We start from the raw sequence: 23,843 nt of genomic DNA, 5'->3' as shown, positions 1-23,843 counted from the left end.
GTAAATCAAGTTGTTTAAAAGTTAGAAAAAAAAAGAAAAAAGTGCTCCAAGTTGATTAAAAATTTAAGAGTTTTCCCGAATTGTTTAAGAAGTTTAAAATTTGATTAAAATTTTAAAAATTGAGTCCCTTCGGCCGGTTCAACACTGGCCCCGGAGTCCCTTCGGCCCGTTCGACACTGGCCCCAGAATCCCTTCGGCCGGTTCAACACTGGCCCCAGAATCCCTTCGGCCCGTTCGACACTGGCCCCAGAATCCCTTCGGCCGGTTCAACACTGGCCCCAGAGTCCCTTCGGCCGGTTCAACACTGGCCCCAGAATCCCTTCGGCCCATTCGACACTGGCCCCGGAATCCCTTCGGCCCGTTCGACACTGGCCCCGGAATCCCTTCGGCCCGTTCGACACTGGCCCCGGAGTCCCTTCGGCCGGTTTGACACTGGCCCCGGAATCCCTTCGGCCCGTTCGACACTGGCCCCGGAGTCCCTTCGGCCGGTTTGACACTGGCCCCAGAATCCCTTCGGCCCATTCGACACTGGCCCCGGAGTCCCTTCGGCCGGTTCGACACTGGCCCCGGAGTCCCTTCGGCCGGTTCGACACTGGCCCCTGAATCCCTTCGGCCGGTTCGACACTGGCCCCAGAATCCCTTCGGCCGGTTCGACACTGGCCCCGGTGTCCCTTCGGCCGGTTCGACACTGGCCCCGGAGTCCCTTTGGCCAGTTCGACACTGGCCCCAGAATCCCTTCGGCCGGTTCGACACTGGCCCCAGTGGCCCTTCGGCCGGTTCGACACTGGCCCCAGAATCCCTTCGGCCGGTTCGACACTGGCCCCGGAGTCCCTTCGGCCCGTTCGACACTGGCCCCAGAATCCCTTCGGCCGGTTCGACACTGGCCCCGGAGTCCCTTCGGCCGGTTCGACACTGGCCCCAGAATCCCTTTGGCCGGTTTGACACTGGCCCCGGAGTCCCTTCGGCCGGTTTGACACTGGCCCCGGAGTCCCTTCGGCCAGTTTAACACTGGCCCCAGAATCCCTTCGGCTGGTTCGACACTGGCCCCAGAATCCCTTCGGCCGGTTTGACACTGGCCCCAGAATCCCTTCGGCCGGTTTGACACTGGCCCCAGAATCCCTTCGGCCGGTTTGACACTGGCCCCAGAATCCCTTCGGCCGGTTTGACACTGGCCCCAGAATCCCTTCGGCCGGTTTGACACTGGCCCCGGAGTCCCTTCGGCTGGTTCGACACTGGCCCCAGAATCCCTTCGGCCGGTTCGACACTGGCCCCAGAATCCCTTCGGCTGGTTCGACACTGGCCCCAGAATCCCTTCGGCCGGTTTGACACTGGCCCCAGAATCCCTTCGGCCGGTTTGACACTGGCCCCAGAATCCCTTCGGCCGGTTTGACACTGGCCCCAGAATCCCTTCGGCCGGTTTGACACTGGCCCCAGAATCCCTTCGGCCGGTTTGACACTGGCCCCAGAATCCCTTCGGCCGGTTCGACATTGGCCCCAGAATCCCTTCGGCCGGTTTGACACTGGCCCCAGAATCCCTTCGGCCGGTTTGACACTGGCCCCAGAATCCCTTCGGCCGGTTTGACATTGGCCCCAGAATCCCTTCGGCCGGTTCGACATTGGCCCCAGAATCCCTTCGGCCGGTTTGACACTGGCCCCAGAATCCCTTCGGCCGGTTCGACATTGGCCCCAGAATCCCTTCGGCCGGTTCGACACTGGCCCCGGAGTCCCTTCGGCCGGTTCAACACTGGCCCCAGAATCCCTTCGGCCGGTTCGACACTGGCCCCGGAGTCCCTTCGGCCGGTTCGACACTGGCCCCAGAATCCCTTCGGCCCGTTCGACACTGGCCCCAGAATCCCTTCGGCCGGTTCGACACTGGCCCCGGAGTCCCTTCGGCCGGTTCGACACTGGCCCCAGAATCCCTTCGGCTGGTTCGACACTGGCCCCGGTGTCCCTTCGGCCGGTTCGACACTGGCCCCGGAGTCCCTTCGGCCGGTTCGACACTGGCCCCAGTGTCCCTTCGGTCGGTTCGACACTGGCCCCAGAATCCCTTCGGCCGGTTCGACACTGGCCCCAGTGTCCCTTCGGTCGGTTCGACACTGGCCCCAGAATCCCTTCGGCCGGTTCAACACTGGCCCCAGTGTCCCTTCGGCCGGTTGAACGCCAGCCTCGGGGTCCCTTTGGCCCGTTCGATGCCAACCCCGGGCAGAATGTTTCACAGTTGTCGCAGGAGGTCCAGCCGGGAGGCCCAAGTCGCGAGACTGCAGTACAGGGTAGGACACAGGGGCTGGAATCCCCGCCACACCTGCTCTCTCCCCTGCTCCCGGGCGGGGTCTGTCCTCCGCTCTCAAACCCACACCCTTCTGACTCAGATAGAAGCAGGCCGGTGCGGGGTCCCTTCGGCCCGGGGTGAAAGCGGGCCGGTGCGGTGTCCTTTTGGCTAATACTCTGATCCCACTCTGGGCCCATATGCTCGCTCTCCTCTATCAGTGAATCTACAGCAAACACAGACATGGGACTGGGTTTTTCGGTGCTATCCGTCTCTGTTTTTGCCCCGGAGGGGCAGCAATGGCGGGGGTGAGCTTTTCCAGGCAGGCGGACGTGAGGCACAGAATAAAGAGCAGTGACTGACATGATCGTGTTGGTGCTCTATGGACTGTCTGTTCGCCCCCTCAAGCCTTTTAAAACTTTTAACATCAGTAAAGAGTTGATTATTTACTTGGCTTTTTGCTAAGATCTGAAATTTAACGAACATTTGGATGAGCACATGCATGAATATAGCTCCAATTACCTGACCAAAGAGTACTATGGGCCCAAAATTGATGAACTCATCGCCCAGTGCCACCCAGTATCGCCCAGTGCCACCCAGTATCGCCCAGTGCCACCCAGTATCGCCCAGTGCCACCCAGTGTCGCCCAGTGCCACCCAGTATCGCCCAGTGCCACCCAGTATCGCCCAGTGCCGCCCAGTATCGCCCAGTGCCACCCAGTATCGCCCAGTGCCACCCAGTGTCGCCCAGTGCCACCCAGTATCGCCCAGTGCCACCCAGTATCGCCCAGTGCCGCCCAGTATCGCCCAGTGCCGCCCAGTATCGCCCAGTGCCACCCAGTATCGCCCAGTGCCGCCCAGTATCGCCCAGTGCCACCCAGTATCGCCCAGTGCCACCCAGTATCGCCCAGTGCCGCCCAGTATCGCCCAGTGCCACCCAGTATCGCCCAGTGCCACCCAGTATCGCCCAGTGCCACCCAGTATCGCCCAGTGCCGCCCAGTATCGCCCAGTGCCGCCCAGTATCGCCCAGTGCCACCCAGTATCGCCCAGTGCCACCCAGTATCGCCCAGTGCCACCCAGTATCGCCCAGTGCCGCCCAGTATCGCCCAGTGCCGCCCAGTATCGCCGACATTCCTCTGGAAGATCCGCCCAGTGCCACTTTCGATATGGGCTGGAGTGGGCGGGAGGGGAGAACCGCCGGGAACCACCCGCTGATGTCAGCGGATGGCCAAGTGGCACAACTGACCTCCCGTCCACCAAGATGCCAGATTGGTGCGGGCAGGAGTCGGCGGGTGTCGGCGCCAACTTGTTGGACTGTTGGCTGGAGGCTGGTCTGTCCCCGACAGTATGAAGATCCTGAAAAAAAGGTTAGTAAACAATTTTTTTTCCACAGCGACTTTCCTCAGTGGGGTCCCCTGAAGGTCTTCCTTTTATGTATGTAAACCTGTAAATACCATGTCTAACCACCAGAGGGTTTATCCCCTGGAGTCCCAAGGGATCCCACAATCCATTGGGAGCACCTGTATATAAGGAGGCCTCACAGGCTGGAGAGGCACTCTGAAATCTGTAAAAAGGGATTATGGTCACACCTTACTTTGAGCTTGCAGTATCCAGTCAGACTCTTTATTCAAGACATAACAACTGGTGACGAGATACAGATGACAAACCCCACCGCAACAATGCAGAGAACTGTGGGCATCCTGGAGGGAGATGATTGGGAAACCTTCGTGGAGTGGCTCGTGGCCAACGAGCTGGAAGGAGAAGCGAACGCTGCCAAACGAAGGGCGATCCTCCTCACCGTTTGCAGGGCACCAACGTATGGCCTCATGAAAAACCTGCTCGCTCCAGCGAAACCCACAGACAAGTCGTATGATGAGTTTTGCACACTGGTCCGGAAGCATCTAAACCTGAAGGAAGGAATTCTGATGGCAAGGTATCGGTTCAACACGTACAAGGGTCTGAAGGCCAGGAAGTGGCGAGCTACATCGCCGAACTAAGGCGCCTTGCAGGACATTGCGAATTTGAAGGACACTTGGAGCACATGCTCAGGGACTTCTTTTACTTGGCATTGGCCATGAAGTAATACTTCGCAAACTTTTGCCTATAGAGATCCCAACCTTGAATAAAGCCATAGAGATAGCGCAGGCGTTTATCGCCACCAGTGATAATACCAAACAAATTTCTCAACACACGAGTGCTACTGCAAGTACTGTGAACAAAGTAATGTTGTTTTCGAATCGAAATGTACAAGGCAGGACTTAAAATCTGCAACTGCACGTCCGCAGATGACTCAGAGTCCACCATCAAGGGTGGTGAATACAAGGCCATTAACACCTTGTTGGCACTGCGGGGGTGATCATCGTTTCCATTCATGTCGCTTCAAAGGGCTGTGGAACAATGGGACAACTCCAACGTATGTGCAGGCGAGCTGCAAACCCTTCTAATCCTGCAAACCACCATGTTGCAGAGGAGGACAGATCCATGGTGGATCACGACGAACCAGAGCCTCAGACCGAGGAGGCAGAGGTACATGGGGTGCACACATTTACCACAAGGTGTCCCCGATAATGCTGAAGGTTGAATTAAATGGACTCCCGGTGTCCAAGGAGCTGGAATTCCCTGCCGCAGAGAGTTGTTGATACCAGTTCATTGGATATATTCAAGAGGGAGTTAGATATGGCTCTTACAGCTAAGGGGATCAAGGGGTATAGAGAGAAAGCAGGAAAGGGGTACTGAGGGAATGATCAGCCATGATCTTATTGAATGGCGGTGCAGGCTCGAAGGGCTGAATGGCCTACTCCTGCATCTATTTTCTATGTTTCTATGTTTCTATGTTTCTATGTTTCTATAATGAGCAAAAAGACTTTCAATAAATTGTAGTGCAGCAAGGCTTCAAGGCCAGTCCTGACTCCCATTCATACTAAACTGTGTGCTCCACGGGAGTTGGTCTAGTGTCCCATTAGAGATGCAGGAAGAAATAAAGCCTTACCAGCGGCGCAAAGATGAAATATCTATACAGGCAGAATGCTTTCTGAGAGGTAATCGGGTAGTGGTGCCAAAAAAGGGCAGGGACACCTTCATTAATGATCTCCACAGCATCCACCCAGGCATCGTAATGATGAAAGCGATAGCCAGATCCCACGTGTGGTGGCCTGGTATCGATGCAGACTTAGAGTCCTGCGTTCACAAATGTAATACATGTTCACAGTTAAGCAATGCACCCAGGGAGGCGCCACTAAGTTTATGGTCCTGGCCCTCCAAATCGTGATCTAGGGTCCATGTCGAAAAATGCAGGCCCATTCTTGGGAAAAATGTTTTTAGTGGTTGTAGATGCGTACTGCAAATGGATTGAATATGTGATAATGTCAGCATTCACGTCCGCTGCCACCATTGAAAGCCTACGGCCATGTTTGCCATGCACGGCCTGCCTGGTGTCCTTGTAAGTGACAATGGACCGTGCTTTACCAGGCCGAGTTCAAGGAGTTCATGACCCCGTTTAAACCAGCGTCCAACGGTCAGGCAGAACGAGCAGTTCAAACAATCAAGCAGAGTTTGAAAAGGGTAACTGAAGGCTCACTGCAGACTCACTTATCCCGAGTCCTGCTTAGTTTCGCACAAGACCCTACTCGCTCACTGGGGTTCCTCCCGCTGAACTGCTCATGAAAAGGGCACTTAAGACAAGGCTCTTGTTAGTCCACCCTGATCTACCCGAACAGGTAGAGAGCAGGCGGCTTCAACAGATTACATATCATGATCGCGCAAATGTGTCAAGCGAAATTGAGATAAATGATCCTGTATTTGTGTTGAACTATGGACAAGGTCCCAAGTGGCTTCCTGGCACTGTTTTGGCCAAAGAGAGGAGTAGGGTGCTTGTGGTCAAACTCTCAAATGGACTCACCTGCAGGAAACACTTGGACCAAACCAAACTCAGATTTACAGACTATCCAGAACAACCCACAATAGATACTACCTTTTTCGACCCTCCAACACACACACAAGTGGCAACCGACCCAGCGGTTGACCACGAAGCAGAATCCATCACCCGCAGCAGCCCAGTAGGACTCACCGCACCCAGCAGCCCAGCAAGGCCAGCTGCGCAGCAGCCCAACGAGGGCCCAACAAATGACTCACCAAAACCAGCATTTGCACCGAGACGATCAACCAGGGAAAGGAAGGCCCCAGATCGACTCACATTGTAAATAGTTACACTGTTGACTTTGGGAGGGGGGAGTGTTGTTATGTATGTAAACCTGTAAATACCATGTCTAACCACCATCCCACAATTCCTTGGGAGCACCTGTATATAAGGAGGCCTCACAGGCTGGAGAGGCACTCTGAGATCTGTAATAAAGTCTACGGTCACACCTTACTTTGAGCTTGCAGTATCTAGTCGACACTTTATTCAAGACATAACACTTCCAGTGGGTTTTTTTTCCTTGATGATTTTTCTTAACAGGTCTTCGCCCCTCCGTGGGCCCGTCTCCATCCTCGGTGGTACTTGGGCCACAAGAGCTTTTGCTGCTGAGAATGAGAACTCCTGCCGTCTGCCACCCAGATTGGCAGCATAAGTACCTCATTTGCCATACGCCACTCTTTGAAGGAACTTCACGATGAATATCCTGCCCAAAGTACCGACAGGTACCTCGACGGCCATCGGCGGTCCTTTGGGTGGCACTTGGGTGAGCAATTTCGGGCTCTGAGAAGTTGACAGTATTACTCAGCACTTCCAGCTCAATATCATCTAAAACAGGTGTCAGTCTCAAACTTGTACCTGCAATAAAGCCATTACTAGCAATAGTTTGGGTGCATTAGTCATTGTCGGAGTGATTGTACTGTATATGTATCTCATGATAATGTGCTCCATGAATTTCCATGGGGATTTCCTTCAGGATTTAAAGGCTTACAGCAGCTTAACGGTACTACAAGGTTTTTCATCAGTTCGCAACACGTGTCTGAAAGCACCTTGGGCTGGAAATTCCCTTCCACCCCGTTTGGGGAGGATAATTCGATATTCGAATTATGACCGCCTGGTGGGAGTCAGAGGGAAGAGCTGGAAAATTCAGCTCTTTACCTCTGACATCGCCTCCCAGCGGTTTGGGGAGCTGTTCGGGGCGGGTTCGGGTCGGAGCGGTGTCCAGCGCCGCCGCGCTGATGCGTCTCAACATCCCTCTTCCCTTAAAGGGGAGGGACACTGAAAGGCCTACTTAGAGCCCACTGGGCCACTAGGGAGGGGTTCGGCCAGAGAAGCAGCCCAGCACCCGAGAGGGGTGCCGGGCTGCCTGTTGGTGGCCTGGCCAAGCCAGTGGCTGCCAGTGTTGGACCGATTCAGGAGTAGGTCGACAATTAAAACAAAATGGCGGCTCTTTAAGAGCAGCTATACTGCCTAGCCACTGGCAGCTTCCCGGCACAAAGCTGTTGGGGGCACCGACCGTGGGGTGGAAAAGGGATTGCCGCCGGGCGGTAGGGGGTCAGCGTGCCGGGTGGGGTGGAAACACGGGGTGCGGCGGAAACCCGTTCCCACTGACCCCTGGCCCAGGGGGCAATTGTGGATGGGTCAGCCCTGCCGCTTGCCCCTGAGCAGAAAGGCCTTACTGCTCCATTTACAGGCAGTAATAGAAACATCGAAACATAGAAAATAGGTGCAAGAGTAGGCCATTTGGCCCTTCGAGCCTGCACCACCATTCAATATGATCATGGCTGATCATGCAACTTCATTACCCCATTCCTGTTTTCTCTCCATACCTCTTAATCGCTTTAGCCGTAAGGGTCACATCTAACTCCCTTTTGAATATATCTAACGAACTGGCCTCAACAACTTTCTGTGGTAGAGAATTCCACAGGTTCACAATTCGCTGAGTGAAGAAGTTTCTCCTCATCTCGGTCCTAAATGGCTTACCCCTTCTCCTTAGACTGTGACCCCTGGTTCTGGACTTCCCCAACATCAGGAACATTCTTCCTGCATCTAACCTGTCCAATCCCGTCAGAATTTTATATGCTTCTATGAGATCCCCTCTCATTCTTCTAAATTCTAGTGAATATAAGCCGAGTCGATCCAGTCTTTCTTCATATATCAGTCCTGCCATCCCAGGAATCAGTCTGGTGAACCTTCGCTGTACTCCCTCAATAGTCCTTCCTCAGATTAAGAGAACAAAACTGTACACAATATTCAAGGTGTGGCTGCACCAAGGCCCTGTACAACTGCAGTAAGACCTCCCTGCTCCTATACTCAAATCCTCTCGCTATGAAGGCCAACATGCCATTTGCCTTCTTCACTGCCTACTGTACCTGCATGCCACCTTTCAATGACTGATGTACCATGACACCCAGGTCTCATTGCACCTCCCCTGTTCCTAATCTGCCACCATTCAGATAATATTCTGCCTTCCTGTTTTTGCCACAAAAGTGGATAACCTCACATTTATCTACATTATACTGTATCTGCCCTGCATTTGCCCACTCACCTAACCTGTCCAAGTCACCCTGCAGTTCTTAGCATCCTCCTCACAGCTCACACTACCACCCAGCTTAGTGTCATCTGCAAACTTGGAGACATTACATTCCATTCCTTCATCTAAATCATTAATGTATATTGTAAATAGCTGGGGTCCCAACACTGAACCTTGCGGTACCCCACTAGTCACTGCCTGCCATTCTGAAAAGGACCCGTTTATTCCTACTCATTGCTTCCTGTCTGCCAACCAGTTCTCTATACATATCAGTACATTACCTCCAATACCATGTGCCTTAATTTTGCACACTAATCTCTTGTGTGGAACCTTGTCAAAAGTCTTTTGAAAGTCCAAATACACCACATCCACTGGTTCGCCCTTGTCCACTTTATTAGTTACATCCTCAAAAATTCTAGAAGATTTGTCAAGCATGATTTCCCTTTCATAAATCCATGTTGACTTGGACCGATCCTGTCACTGCTTTCCAAATGCGCTGCTATTACATCTTTAATAATTGATTCCAACATTTTCCCAACTACTGATGTCAGGCTACCCAGTCTATAATTCCCTGTTTTCTCTCTCCCTTCATTTTTTAAAAGTGGGGTTACATTAGCTACCCTCCAATCCATAGGAACTGATCCAGAGTCTATAGAATGTTGGAAAATGACCACCAATGCATCCACTATTTCTAGGGTCACTTCCTTAAGTACTATCACGATGCAGACTATCAGGCCCTGGGGATTTATCGGCCTTCAATCCCATCAATTTCACCAACACAATTTTCTGACGAGTAAGGATTTCCTTCTTCTCGCTAGACCCTCAGTCCCTCGGTCCCCTAGTATTTCTGGAAGTTTATTTGTGTCTTCCTTCGTGAAGACAGAACCAAAGTATTTGCTCAATAGGTCTGCCATTTCTTTGTTCCCCATTATACATTCATCTGATTTTGACTGCAAGGGACCTACATTTGTCTTCACTAATTTTTTTCTGTTCACATATCTATAGAAGCTTTTGCAATCAGTTTTATATTCCCTGCAAGCTTACTCTCACACTCTATTTTCCCCCTCCTAATTAAACCCTTTGTCTTCCTCTGCTGAACTCTAAATTTCTAAAGAAATCGTTGTGCAAAATCAAAGCACATAGTATTGGGCTTAATATACTGACATGGATAGGGAACTGGTTGGCAGACAGGAAGCAGAGAGTCGGGATAAACGGGTCCTTTTCAGAATGGCAGGCAGTGACTAGTGGAGTGCCGCAGGGCTCAGTGCTGGGATCCCAGCTCTTTAAAATATACATTAACGATTTGGATGAAGGAATAGAGTGTAATATCTCCAAGTTTGCAAATGACACTAAACTGGGTAGCGGTGTCAGCTGTGAGGAAGAAGCTAAGAGGCTGCAGGGTGACTTGGACAGGTTAGGTGAGTGGGCAAATGCATGGCAGATGCAGTATAATGTGGATAAATGTGAGATTATCCATTTTGGGGGCAAAAACACGAAGGCAGAATATTATCTGAATGGCGGCGGACTAGAAAAGGGGGAGGTGCAACGAGGCCTGGGTGTCATGGATCATCAGTCACTGAAAGTGGGCACGCAGGTACAGCAGGCGGTGAAGAAGGCAAATGATATGTTGGCCTTCATAGCTAGGGGATTTGAATATAGAAGCAGGGAGGTCTTACTGCAGTTGTACAGGGCCTTAGTGAGGCCTCACCTGGAATATTGTGTTCAGTTTTGGTCTCCTAATCTGAGGAAGGACGTTCTTGCTATTGAGGGAGTGCAACAAAAGTTCACCAGACTGATTCCAGGGATGGCTGGGCTGTCATATGAGGACAGACTGGATCAACTGGGCCTTTATTCACTGGAGTTTAGAAGGATGAGAGGGGATCTCATAGAAACATATAAGATTCTGACGGGACTGGACAGGTTAGATGCGGGAAGAATGTTCCCGATGTTGGGGAAGTCCAGAACCAGGGGACATAGTCTTAGGATAAGGGGTAGGCCATTTAGGACTGAGACGAGGAAAAACTTCTTCACTCAGAGAGTTGTTAACCTGTGGAATTCCCTGCCACAGAGAGTTGTTGATGCCAGTTCACTGGATATATTCAAGAGGGAGTTAGATATGGCTCTTACGGTTAGGGGGCTCAAGGGGTATGGAGAGAAAGCAGGAAAGGAGTACTGAAGGAATGATCAGCCATGACCTTATTGAATGGCGGTACAGGCTCGAAGGGCCGAATGACCTACTCCTGCACCTATTTTTCTATGTTTCTATGTTTCTCCCAGTCCTCAGGTTTGCTGCTTTTTCTGGCCAATGTATATGCCTCTTCCTTGGATTTAACACTATCTCTAATTTCCCTTGTTAGCCACGGCTGAGCCACGTTCCCCGTTTTATTTTTACCGCCAGACAGGGATGTACAATTGTTGAAGTTCGTCCATGTGATCTTTAAATGTCTGCCATTGCCTATCCACCGTCAAACCTTTAATTATCATTCACCAGTGTATCCTAGCCACTTCATGTCTCATACCATCGAAGTTACCTTTCCCCAAGTTCAGGATCCAAGTCTCTCAATTAACTGTGTCACTCTCCATCTTAATGAAGAATTTAACATATTATGGTCACTCTTCCCCAAGGGCCCTCGCACAACAAGATTGCTAATTAATCCTCTCTCATTACACAACACCCAGTCTAGGATGGCCAGCTCTCCAGTTGGTTCCTCGACATATTGGTCTAGAAAACCATCCCTTATACACTCCAGGAAGTCCTCCTCCACCATATTGCTACCAGTTTGGTTAGCCCAATATATATGTAGATTAAAGTCACCCATGATAACTGCTGTACCTTTATTGCATGCATCCATAATTTCCTGTTTGATGCCATCCCCAACCTCACTACTATTGTTTGATGGTCTGTACACAACTCCCACTAGCGTTTTCTGCTTTTTGGTGTTCCGCAGCTCTATCCATACAGATTCCACATCATCCAAGCTAACGTCCTTCCTTACTATTGCGTTAATCTTCCCCTTTAACCAGCAACGCTACCCCACTTCCTTTTCTTTTCTGTCTATCCTCCCTGAATATTGAATACTCCTGGATGTTGAGTTCCCAGCCTTGGTCACCCTGGAGCCATGTCTCCGTAATCCCAATTACATCATATCCATTAACAGCTGTCTGCACAGTTAATTCATCCACCTTATTATGAGTGTTCCTCGCATTAAGACACAGAGCCTTCAAGCTTGTTTTTTTAACATTCTTTGTCCTTTCAGAATTATGTTGTAATGTGGCCCTTTTTGATTGTTGCCTTTGATTCCTCGTCCCTCCACTTTTACTTATCTCCTTTCTACCTTTTGCTTCTGCCCCCATTCTACTTCCCCCTGTCTCCTTGCATAGGTTCCCACCCCCCTGCCATATTAGTTTAACATCTCCCCAACAGCACTTGCAAACACTCCCCCTACAACATTGGTTCTGGTCCTGCCCAGGTGCAGACCGTCCATTTTGTACTGGTCCCACCTCCCCCAGAACCAGTTCCAATGTCCAAGGAATTTGCATCCCTCCCTCTTGCACCATTCCTCAAGCCACGTATTCATCTGGGCTATCCTGCAATTCCTGCTCTGACTAGCAAGGAGCACTAGTAGCAATCCTGAGATTATTACTGTCATCTATCATTGTAACCCATGTCTAAGCTGAACTAAGTTGTACACCTTGAGATCATTGACCACAAGGGGGTGAACTTGTGGGAGACACTCCTAACCTGGGCTTTCAGGTATAAAAGGGGAAACTCCACCCACCTTCATCACTTGAGGTCTTGGTAATAAAGGTAACTGGTCACAGAGTGACCTTCTCTCAAGTATGGGCCTCGTGTGCATTTGTACTCTATAGTAAGGACATCTTATTGGCGACAAGAAACTGGGATTTAAACCACGCAAGCATGGCCACTAGCAGCACAGAAGAGAGGTACTGTGTTGGTGATGATTGGGACGACTTTATTGAGAGACTATAGCAAAGTTTTGTCACTAAGGAATGGTTGGGACAGGATTCGGCCGACAAACGCAGGGCTCATCTCCTGACGGTTTGTGGATCCAGAACGTACTCCCTGATGAAGGACCTTCTAGCGCCAGAGAAGCCGACGGACAAGACGTTCGAAGAGCTCAGTAAGTTGATCGGGAACACCTTAAACCGGCGAGCAGCATGCACATGGCGAAACATCGGTTTTACACGCACCGGCGGCGAGAAGGGCAAAGCGTTCCAAACTTCATGGCAGATCTCCGGCGACTGGCAAGCCTATGTAAGTTCACAGATGCATGGAGAGCGGAGTTGCTGTGAGACTTTTTTATTGAGGGTATCAGGCACACTGGGGTTTTCAGAAAACTGATTGAGACCAAAGACTTGACCTTGGAAGCAGCGGCTCTGATAGCCCAGACATTTATCTCACGGGAGGAAGAGACCAGAATGATGTATGACAAAAATCTTGGCTCAAATGCAGCAAACGACCAGGGAGTCAACATTTTTAACGCGGCACACAGTTCTCTAGGCAGACAAGGGCAATCGGACATGCCCCAGCATGTAGTCGAACCCAAAGAGAGAATTCAACAGAGACAATAGCTAGCCAAACGACGATTCATGCCATCGCAATGGACAATGCGGCCAGTAAATAGGCCATCAACACCTGTTAATGGTGCGCTTAAGGACAGTTACAGAGACAGTCAGAGATGATCGACTGGTAATGGACTTTTTGTTTCCAACAACGGGGCCTCCAGCTTATGATGGAGGTGTAGAGGCAAACACCCAGCCAGAGCTTGCAGGTATCAGCAATATACCTGCAGAAACTGCAACGTCAGCGGTCACTTGGCACGTATGTGCAGGAAGCCTGCAGCCAGGTTGATGTACAAGGAGGACAGGCCCGATGTAAGCCCTACGAGGCCAAATGAATACTGGGGGAAATCGCTGGAAGCTGAAGTTCAGTGAGCACATATACAGTTCATATACCAGGACGCCACCGATAATGATGAAAATGCTCCTCAATGGCATCCCAGTATTAATGGAGCTAGACACGGGGGCCAGCCAGTTCCTGATGAGTATTAAACAGTTCAAAAGGCTATGGGTGTCCAAGGCCAGGAGGCCAAAGTTATGGCCGATTGACGCACAGCTACGGACATATACAAAGGAGATCATTCCGGTGCTACGCAGCGCCACGGTAGTTGTGACCCACAAAGATTCGGAAAACTGGTTGCCACTCTGGATTGTCCCGGGGGACGGTCCTGCATGACTGGGGAGGAGTTGGCTTGCTGTCATGAACTGGAAATGGGGCAATGCAATTTCTTCTGTGGAGCGAGTATCATGCTCACAGGTCCTGGACAAATTTGACTCATTTCAATCCGGCATCGACACTTTCATGGTAATGATTCACATAAACCCAGATGCCAGGCCAGTACACCACAAGGCCAGAGCAGTGCCGTACATGATGCGGGAAAAGATAGAATGCGAATTGGACCGCCTGCTGAGGGAAGGCATCATCTCGCCAGTCGAATTCAATGACTGGGCGAGCCCAATCGTGCAGGTGCTCAAGGCGGATGGGTCGGTCAGGGTATGTGGCGATTACAAGGCCACCATCAATCGGGTGTCACTCCAAGACCAGTACCCGCTACCGAGAGCGGAGGACCTCTTTGCGATGCTATCCGGTGGCAAACTTTTTTCAAAATTGGACCTGACCTTAGCTTACATGACCCAGGAGCTGGCAAGTGAGTCGAAGAAGCTGACCACCATCACGACACACAAGGGATTGTTTGAGTATAACAGATGTCCATTCGGGATTCGTTCAGCCGCCGCGATCTTTCAGCGAAATATGGAAAGCCTCCTCAAGTCGATTCCAAGGAGGGTGGTTTTTCAAGACGACATCCTCATCACGGGTAGCGATACTGAAGAACACCTCCACAACCTGGAGGAGGTGCTATGCAGAGTGGACCAGATAGGGCTGCGACTGAAAAAAGCGAAGTGCGTCTTCTTAGCTCTCGAGGTAGAATTCCTGGGGATGAGGGTAGCAACAGACGGGATCAGACCTACTGCATCCAAAACGGAAGCAATCCAGAGAGCACACAGTCCCCGTAACACAACGGAGCTGCATTCGTTCTTGGGGTTCCTGAACTATTTTGGTAACTTTCTTCCCACATTGAGCATGCTGTTAGAGCCGCTACACGTGCTCCTACGCAAAGGTCGCAATTGGGTCTGGGGGGACAGCCAGGAAAGGGTTTTTGATAGAGCACGCAATTTGTTATGCTCCAACAAACTGTTAACGTTATATGACCTGTGAAAGAAATTTGTTTTAACATGCAATGCGTCGTCCTATGGGGTCGGGGATGTGAATGCCAATGGTCTGTTACAGCCGGTAGCTTATGCCTCCAGAAGTCTGTCCCAGGCAGAAAGGAGCTACGGGATGGTAGAAAAGGAAGTGCTAGCATGCGTATATGCAGTAAAAAAAATGCACCAGAACCTGTTTGGTAGGAAATTTGAGCTGGAGACAGATCACAACCCCTAACGTTCCTTTTGGGCAATAACAAGGCCATAAATGCGAATGCATCGGCCTGCATACAGAGGTGGACACTCACGTTAGCCGCCTATGACTACACAATTCGACACAGACCGGGCACTGAAAACTGCGCCAATGCATTCAGCAGGCTCCCACTAGCCACGACTGAGGGGGCAACTGAGCATGATGCTGAGATGGTCATGGCTGTTGAAGCTTTCAAAAGCGAAGGCTCACCTGTGACAGCCCGTCAGATTAAAGTCTGTGTCGTGTATTTTACATTATTATATATAACTGTATCCTAACATGCTATACATGACTGTAATAAGATATGACCTGTAACCACCAGCATACCTTACCACCAGGGTGCACTTGCAAGAGACAGGTATATAAGGACAGGTCTCAGGCAAGTGCAGCATTCCAGAGCTGTGAAATAAAAGTGCAGGTCTAAAGTGACCTTGACTTCACTACATGCCTCGTGTGAATCTGTACTGAGGGGACAGGACTTTACAGTGGCGACGAGTTACGGGATTACAGTAGCCACAGAATGGCGAACAACGGATCAGATGAAAAGTACAATGCGGGAGACAATTGGGAGGACTTTATAGAAAGGCTCCAGCAAAGCTTTGTAACCAAAGACTGGTTAGGCGATGATAGGGCAGACAAGAGAAGAGCCCATCTCTTGACAAGCTGTGGCTCGAAAACATACGCTTTAATGAAGGATCTGTTGGCACCCGAGAAACCAGCAAGCAAGTCGTTTGAAGAAGTGAGCACACTGGTAAGAGACCACCTGAAGCCAGTGAGCAGCCTACACATGGCCAGACACAGGTTCTACAACTACAGACGCTGTGTGGGCCAGAGCATACCCGACTTCATGGCGGAACTTCGGAGGTTGGCTAGCTTATGTGAGTTCTCCGATGAACAGAGGAGAGAAATGCTGAGAGACTTTTTCATTGAAGGAATAGGCCACACAGGCATATTCCGAAAGCTCATAGAGACCAAGAACCTGACCTTAGAGACAGCAGCACTGGTTGCACAGAAATTCTTGGTAGGGAAGAAGAAACGAGGTTGATTTACAATGCAGGTACGACAACTAACGGAATATCGGAACAAGAAGTTCACAGCACTAAACAAGCTGCTACCCCCACACACAGACAAAACCGGGAGAACAGGCTCTCGACAGCAGGCAGAAGCCATCAAGAGCCACAGGAACGGCTGTTCACACCTCATCAACCCACAATGCGAGCAATCAACTACTAAACTGAGAGAAGCTCAAGAGAGATCAGCCAGACGCAGCTCATTCTTTGGGAAGACGTTAAACAATAGAACAGGTCTGTGCTGGAGGTGTGGGGGTGGGCACTCGTCAAGGGGATGTCAATTTCAGCAGGCTGTTTGCAGAAATTGTGAATATACAGGGCATTTGGCCCGCATGTGCAAAAAAACGGCAGCTCGGCTGGTATACGAATCGGATGGGTCGGAAAGCGGACCAGAAGATGGTGGGGACAGTACCCGGGACACCGATGTACAGCAGGTCAACACGATCAATGGCCGCTGCTCCTACAACAGGACGCCTCCTATAATGATGAGGGTCCTACTCAACGGGATATCTGTCAACACGGAGCTGGATACGGGAGCGAGTCAATCTCTCATATGCGCTCAACAATTTCAACAACTGTGGCATCATAAAAGAGACAGACCAAAACTCATAAGGGTCGACACCAAACTAAGGACCTATACCAAAGAAATTGTACCAGTCCTCGGCAGCGCCATGCTCTCTGTCACACACAAAGGGACAGTGAACCGACTTCCCCTGTGGATTGTCCCCGGAGACCCCCCCAGCACTGCTGGGGAGAAGCTAGCTGGCAAAACTAAACTGGAAATGGGATGATCTCCATGCCATGTCATTGGAGGAATGGACCTCCTGCTCAACAGTTATAAAGTGATTTGAACATCTCTTTCAGCCCGGTGTGGGCACTTTCAAAGGGGCCAAAGTCAAAATCTACATCCCACAGGATGCTAGACCGGTCCACCACAAGGCCAGAGCTGTGCCCTATGTGATGAGGGAAAAGATTGAACACGAACTAGACAGGCTTCTGCGGGAAGGCATTATATCACCTGTGGAATTTAGCGACTGGGCAAGTCCCATCGTCCCAGTCATGAAGCCTGATGGATCCGTACGAATCTGTGGGAACTACAAATCTACCATAAACAGAGTCTCCCTACAGGACCAGTACCCGCTGCTCAGAGCGGAGGACTTATTTGCCACATTGGCTGGAGGTAAACTTTTCTCAAAATTAGACCTCAGATCTGCATATACAACGCAAGAATTGACCGAGGAATCCAAGCTACTCACCACCATCAACACATATCGAGGCCTTTTCATGTACAATCGATGCCCATTCAGCAGCTGCCATATTCCAGCGCAACATGGAGAGTCTGCTCAAGTCCATCCCGGGGACGGTTGTATTTCAAGACGACATACTTATCACGGGCAGGGACACCGACTCCCATCTCCGTAATTTGGAGGAAGTACTAAAGCGGTTGGATCGGGTAGGCCTACGAGTCAAGAAATCCAAGTGCCTGTTTCTCGCACCCGAGGTTGAATTTTTGGGCAGAAGGATTGCCGCTGATGGAATCCGCCCAACAGAGTCCAAAACAGAAGCAATTCGCCTGGCACCCAGGCCCCGGAATGTCTCAGAACTGCGCGCCTTTCTCGGGCTACTCAATTACTTTGGGAACTTTATGCAGAACTTAAACATACTGCTGGAGCCTCTCCACGTGCTACTCAGGAAGGGGTGCAATTGGTTTTGGGGGGACGCCCAGGAATGCGCCTTCAATAAGACACGCAACCTCCTGTGTTCCAACAGTGTTTTGACTTTCTTTGACTCAGGTGAAAAGCTAGTTCTCACATGCGATACGTCAGCGTATGGGGTCGGGTGCGTTTTGCAACATGTCAATAGTGCGGGCAAATTACAACCCATAGCTTATGCCTCCAGGTCACTTTCGCGGGCGGAGCGCGGGTACGGAATGGTAGAGAAGGAGGTGCTCGCGTGCGTGTACGGTGTCAAAAAGATGCACCAATACGTTTTCGGGGCCAAGTTCGCGTTAGAAACCGACCACAAGCCCCTCACGTCCCACCTATCCGAGAGCAAGGCAATAAACGCCAACGCCTCGGCGCGAATTCAACGGTGGGCACTCATGCTGGCGTCCTACGACTACATAATAAGGCACAGACCAGGCACAGACAACTGTGCCGACGCGCTCAGCAGGCTACCCCTGGCGACCACGGAAGGGTCTGACGAACAGGACTGTGAGATAGTCATGGCAATCAATGCCTTTGAGTCCACAGGTTCGCCCATGACGGCTCGCCAAATCAGAGCCTGGACGGCCAGCGACCCCACGTTATCCTTAGTAAAAAGGTGTGTCCTAACCGGTGACTGGACAGAGGCTCGCGATGCCTGCCCCGAGGAATTAAAACCCTTTCACAGGCACATGCATGAGCTATCACTACAAGCAGACTGCCTGATGTGGGGCAGCCGAGTAGTCATGCGGCTGCGAGGCAGAGAGGCATTTGTCCGGGAGCTCTACCGTGAGCACCCGGGGATCGTTCTCATGAAGGCCATAGCCAGATCCCACAACTGTTGGCCTGGTATTGACGCGGACTTAGAGCTCTGCGTCCGAAGGTGCACCATTTGTGCCCAACTCAGCAATGTCCCCAGGGAAGCTCCACTGAGCCTACCAAACCGTGGTCGCGGGTGCCCATTCATGGGCAAAATGTTCCTCGTAGTTGTAGATGCATTTTCAAAGTGGATCGAATGATCCATTTTAAAGCTCGAGCACAACCTCCACCACTGTGGAAAGCCTCGCAACCATGTTTGCAACGCACGGAATCCCTGACATATTGGTCAATGACAATGGTCCGTGCTTCACCAGCGCAGAATTCCAAGACTTTATAATTGACCACGGCGTAAATCACGTCAAGACGGCACCGTTCAAGCCGGCCTCCAACGGCCAGGCGGAGAGAGCAGTGCAAATCATTAAACAAGGCATGCTTAAAATCCAAGGTCCCACGCTGCAGGGTCGCCTGTCGCGACTGCTGCTGGCATACAGATCTCGTCTGCACGAAATCATTGAGGCAAAGCGCCATAAGCTGACTGAGTACCATGACAGAAATTCGAGGAGGAGATGGAATGAGATAGGGGACAAAGTGTTTGTACTAAACTATGGCAGGGGTCCCAAATGGCTTGCAGGGACAGTAACGGGCAAGGAAGGAAACAGGCTACTGGTAGTACAAATGGACAATGGCAAAATCTGCCGGAGGCATGTAGACCAAGTCAAAAGCAGATTTACCAACAACACTGCGGAACCAGAGCCAGACTACAATGTGGAACTCGCACCACACCTGGTGGACAGACAGAGGGAACAACCTGAGGAAAGGGCAATCCCAACAGACAGCCCAGCTGAGTCAACAACAATCACACCAATCGAAACAGACAGCCTAGGCGAGATACCAGCAACCACACCCAAAGAAAAACAAACACCAAGGCAAAATACTGAACCACAACTCAGACGCTCCACGCGAGAGCGTAGACCACCTGAGAGACTGAACCTATAAAGACAATAAGACCTTGGGGGAGGGTGATGTCATGTATCTTACATTATTATATATAAAACTGTATCCTAACATGCTATACATGACTGTAATAAGATATGACCTGTAACCACCAGCATACCTTACCATCAGGGGTGTACTTGCAAGAGACAGGTATATAAGGACAGGTCTCAGGCAAGTGCAGCGTTCCAGAGCTGTGAAATAAAGATGCAGGTCCAGAGTGACCTTGACTTCACTACATGCCTCATGTGAATCTGTACTGAGGGGACAGGACTTTACAGTCTGGGCAAATAAAGACCCGCTACTGTCTTTAGAGAAGAAATTTGTCCTGAATGGGGACTGGGCAGCCACGTATGGGGCATGCCCTGAAGAATTTAAACCGTTTCGTAGGCGCAAGGATGAACTCTCGATTCAGGCCGATTGCCTACTGTGCGGAAACCGAGTATTCATGCCCCAGGTGAGCAGAGAGGTGTTTATTCGAGAACTTCACAATGAGCACCCGGGCATTGTCATGATGAAGGCAATTGCCAGGTCACACGTTTGGTGGCCAGGGATAGATGCAGACCTGGAACTTTGTGTTCGCAGGTGCAACACGTGTGCCCAGCTGGGCAACGCACTGAGGGAAGCCCCCTTAGCCCCTGGTCCTGGCCCTTCAAGCCATGGTCACGCATCCATGTGGACTATGCAGGTCCTGTCATGGGAAAAATGTTTTTGGTTGTAGTAGATGCCTACTTCAAATGGATTGAGTGTGCCATTTTAAATTCAAGCACATCCTCTACCACGGTAGAAAGTCTATGGGCAATGTTCGCCGCCCATGGTCTACCGGATGTCTTCAACAGCGACAATGGCCCGTGCTTCACAAGCACTGAATTCCAGGACTTCATGGCAGGCAATGGAATCAACCATGTCAGAACGGCACCATTCCAGGCGGCCTCAAATGGCCAGGCGGAACGAGTAGTGCAGATAATCAAACAGGGGATGCTCAGAATCCAAGGGGGTTCCCGACAAAGCTGCTTATCACGCCTCCTGTTGGCCAATAGATCCCCACCACACTCGCTCACAGGGGTTCCACCCGCAGATCTGCTAATGAAAAGGACGCTCAAAACCAGGTTATCACTTATACACCCCACTATGAAAGAAATTGTTGAGAGCAGGCGTCAGTCACAATATGACTACCATGACAGGAAAGCGAGGGCGTGATGTATTGATGTCAATGTCCCTGTTTTGTCCTTAATTACACTGCAGGGCCCAAATGGCTTGCAGGCACTGTGATTGCCAAAGAGGGGAATAGGGTTTTGGTAGTTAAACTTACCAATGGACAAATCTGCCGCAAACACGTGGATCAAACTAAAAGGAGGTTCAGCAACCCCATAGAAGAAACAGAGGAAGAACACGACGTAGAGTTTACTCCACCACAGGTGACCGAACACCGGAACCAAGTGGAGGAGAGCCCAGTCATTGTGGGCAGTCCGGACAGGCCTGAGGCACCGCAAACAGCAGACACTCAGGCCAGCACCCAACAACCGGAGCCCCAACTCAGGCACTCTACAAGGGAGCGTAAACCACCAGAGAGACTTAACCTGTGATCCAAATAAGACTTTGTTGGGGGGGTGATGTCATGTATTCAATTATCATTGTAACCCATGTATAAGCTGACCTCAGTTGTACACCTTGAGAACATTGACCACAAGGGGGTGAACTTGTGGGAGACACTCCTAACCTGGACTTTCAGGTGTAAAAGGGGAAGTTCCACCGACCTTCATCACTTGAAGTCTTGGTAATAAAGGTAACTGGTCACAGAGTGACCTTTTCTCAAGTATGGGCCTCGTGTGCATTTATACTGTATAGTAAGGACATATTAACTACCTTTGAGGTCTTAATGGGATTTAAAGAAGGGGGAAATTTCCCCTCTTTGGGTTCTTAAATGGGGCGATTGAAATTCTTCTGCAGAAAGTGAGACAGACGTGAGGAACCCTCTTCAGGATGAAGCACGGGATCCCACAAAAAGCTATCGCCTCTTGTATTATTGCCACTGGGGAAGTGATAAATGTGTTTCCTTGGCAAGCGAGGCTTCTGTCACTTGCTTTGATGCATTACTCTACTAAAGACTGATTGATTTAACATATAACCCTGGTGGTGGCCTGGAGGGATCTGATGGTGTGCAAATCTAATATGGTTACTTTCTAACCATGGGCAGAGCTGTCCTTCTGATGAATGTTACCTGGCGGTACCAATGAACGAGACAGCAGAAATCATTGACTGCGTCCATTGTGAAACATAGATGCTGAAGGCTTCCAGCAAACCTAGGTCTGGGAACCTATGCAGGGAGACAGATGGAAGTAGAATGGGGGCAGAAGCAAAAGATAGAAAGAAGAAAAGTAAAAGTGAAGGGCAGAGAAACCCAAGGCAAAAAGCAAAAAGGGCCACATTATAGCAAAATCCTAAAAGGGCAAAGGGTGTTAAAAAGAAGGCTCTGTGCCTCAGTGCGAGGAGTATTCGGAATAAGGTGGATGAATTAACTGCGCAGATAGCAGTTAACGGATATGATGTAATTGGCATCATGGAGACATGGCTCCAGGGTGACCAAGGCTAAGAACTCAACGTCCAGGGGTATTCAACATTTAGGAAGGATAGACAGAAAGGAAAATGATGTGGGGTGGCGTTGCTGCTTAAAGAGAAAATTAATGCAATGGTAAGGAAGGACATTAGCTTGGATGATGTGGAATCTGTATGGGTGGAGCTACGGAATACCAAAGGGCAGAAAACACAAGTGGGAGTTGTGTACAGACCACCAAACAGTAGTAATGAGGATGGGGCAGCATCAAACAAGAAATTAGGGATGCGTGTAATAAAGGTACAGCAGTTATCATGGGCAACTTTAATCTACATATTGACTGGGCTAAACAAACTGGTAGCAATGCGGTGGAGGAGGATTTCCTGGTGTGTATTAGGGATGGTTTTCTCGACCAATATGTGGAGGAACCAACTAGAGGGCTGGCCATCCTAGACTGGGTGATGTGCAATGAGAAAGGACTAATTAAAAAGCTTGTTGTGCGAGGCCACTTGGGGAAGAATTGTTGTGTATCTGTAAAGCATGCACTCTCATGATCCGCCACCAGGGAGCTCATTCCCTGAAGTCCCAAGAGATCCCAGCATCCCTTGGGAGCATTGTATATAAGCCTATGTCGAATGGCGAGACCAGTACTTTGTAGCCAAGGAGCTGGACGGAGAAGGAAGCGCTGCAAAAAGGAGAGCAGTCCTCCTCACGGTCTGCAGGTCTTCTGGCTCCGGTGAAACCAACAGATAAGTCATATGAGGAGCTGTGTACACTGGTTCAGGAGCATCTTAACCCGAGGGAGAGCGTGCTGATGGCGAGGTATCGGTTCTACACATGCCAGCGATCTGATGGTCAGGAAGTGGCGAGCTACATCGCCGAGCGAAGGCAACTTGCAGGACAATGTGAATTTGATGGCTACCTGGAGCAAATGCTCAGAGACTTTTTTGTACTGGGCATTGGACACGAGACCATCCGAGGAAAACTTTTGATTGTGGAGACACCGACCCTCAGTAAGGCCATTGCGATAGCACAGGCGTTTATGTCTACCAGTGATAACACCAAACAAATCTTTCAGCACATAAGTGCTAGCAATGTTCATAAATGAACTGGAACTGTGTTTGCGAGCAGAAATGTACAGGGCAGAAACCATGAGTCTGCAACTGCCAGCAGGCCTCAGTTGACCCAAATGACTCAGAGTCCCCAACAAAGGATGACTGCAAGGCAATTCACAACTTGTTGGCATTGTGGAGGCTTCCATTCAGCCTATTCATGCCGCTTCAAAGGTTATGTTTGCAAGAGCTGTGGAACAATGGGGCACCTCCAAAGAGCTTGCAGATAAGCTGCAAGCTCCGCAAAACCTGCTAACCACCACGTGGCAGAGGAAGATCGGTGATGTGAAAAAGGAATAGCAGTAATCATGGGGGATTTTAACCTACATATCGATTGGTCAA

General features: G+C 50.5%; 1 protein-coding gene across 1 annotated transcript in view; it reads right to left on the bottom strand.

The window, feature by feature from the left end:
- Positions 1 to 266: 266 nt before the first annotated feature.
- The window catches only part of LOC139264155 (S-antigen protein-like), a 62,068-nt gene continuing 38,491 nt past the window's right edge, over positions 267 to 23,843 (bottom strand). Inside the window, exon 2 of the mRNA XM_070880240.1 lies at positions 267 to 2,258. Coding sequence (XP_070736341.1) covers positions 267 to 2,258 — 1,992 coding nt within the window. The remainder of the gene's footprint in view (positions 2,259 to 23,843) is intronic.

The sequence above is a fragment of the Pristiophorus japonicus genome, chromosome 5 (genome assembly GCF_044704955.1).
Source record: "Pristiophorus japonicus isolate sPriJap1 chromosome 5, sPriJap1.hap1, whole genome shotgun sequence".
NCBI lineage: Eukaryota > Metazoa > Chordata > Chondrichthyes > Pristiophoridae > Pristiophorus > Pristiophorus japonicus.
The sequence above is the reverse complement of the archived record's forward strand: the minus strand, read 5'-3'. Positions and strand labels throughout refer to the sequence as shown.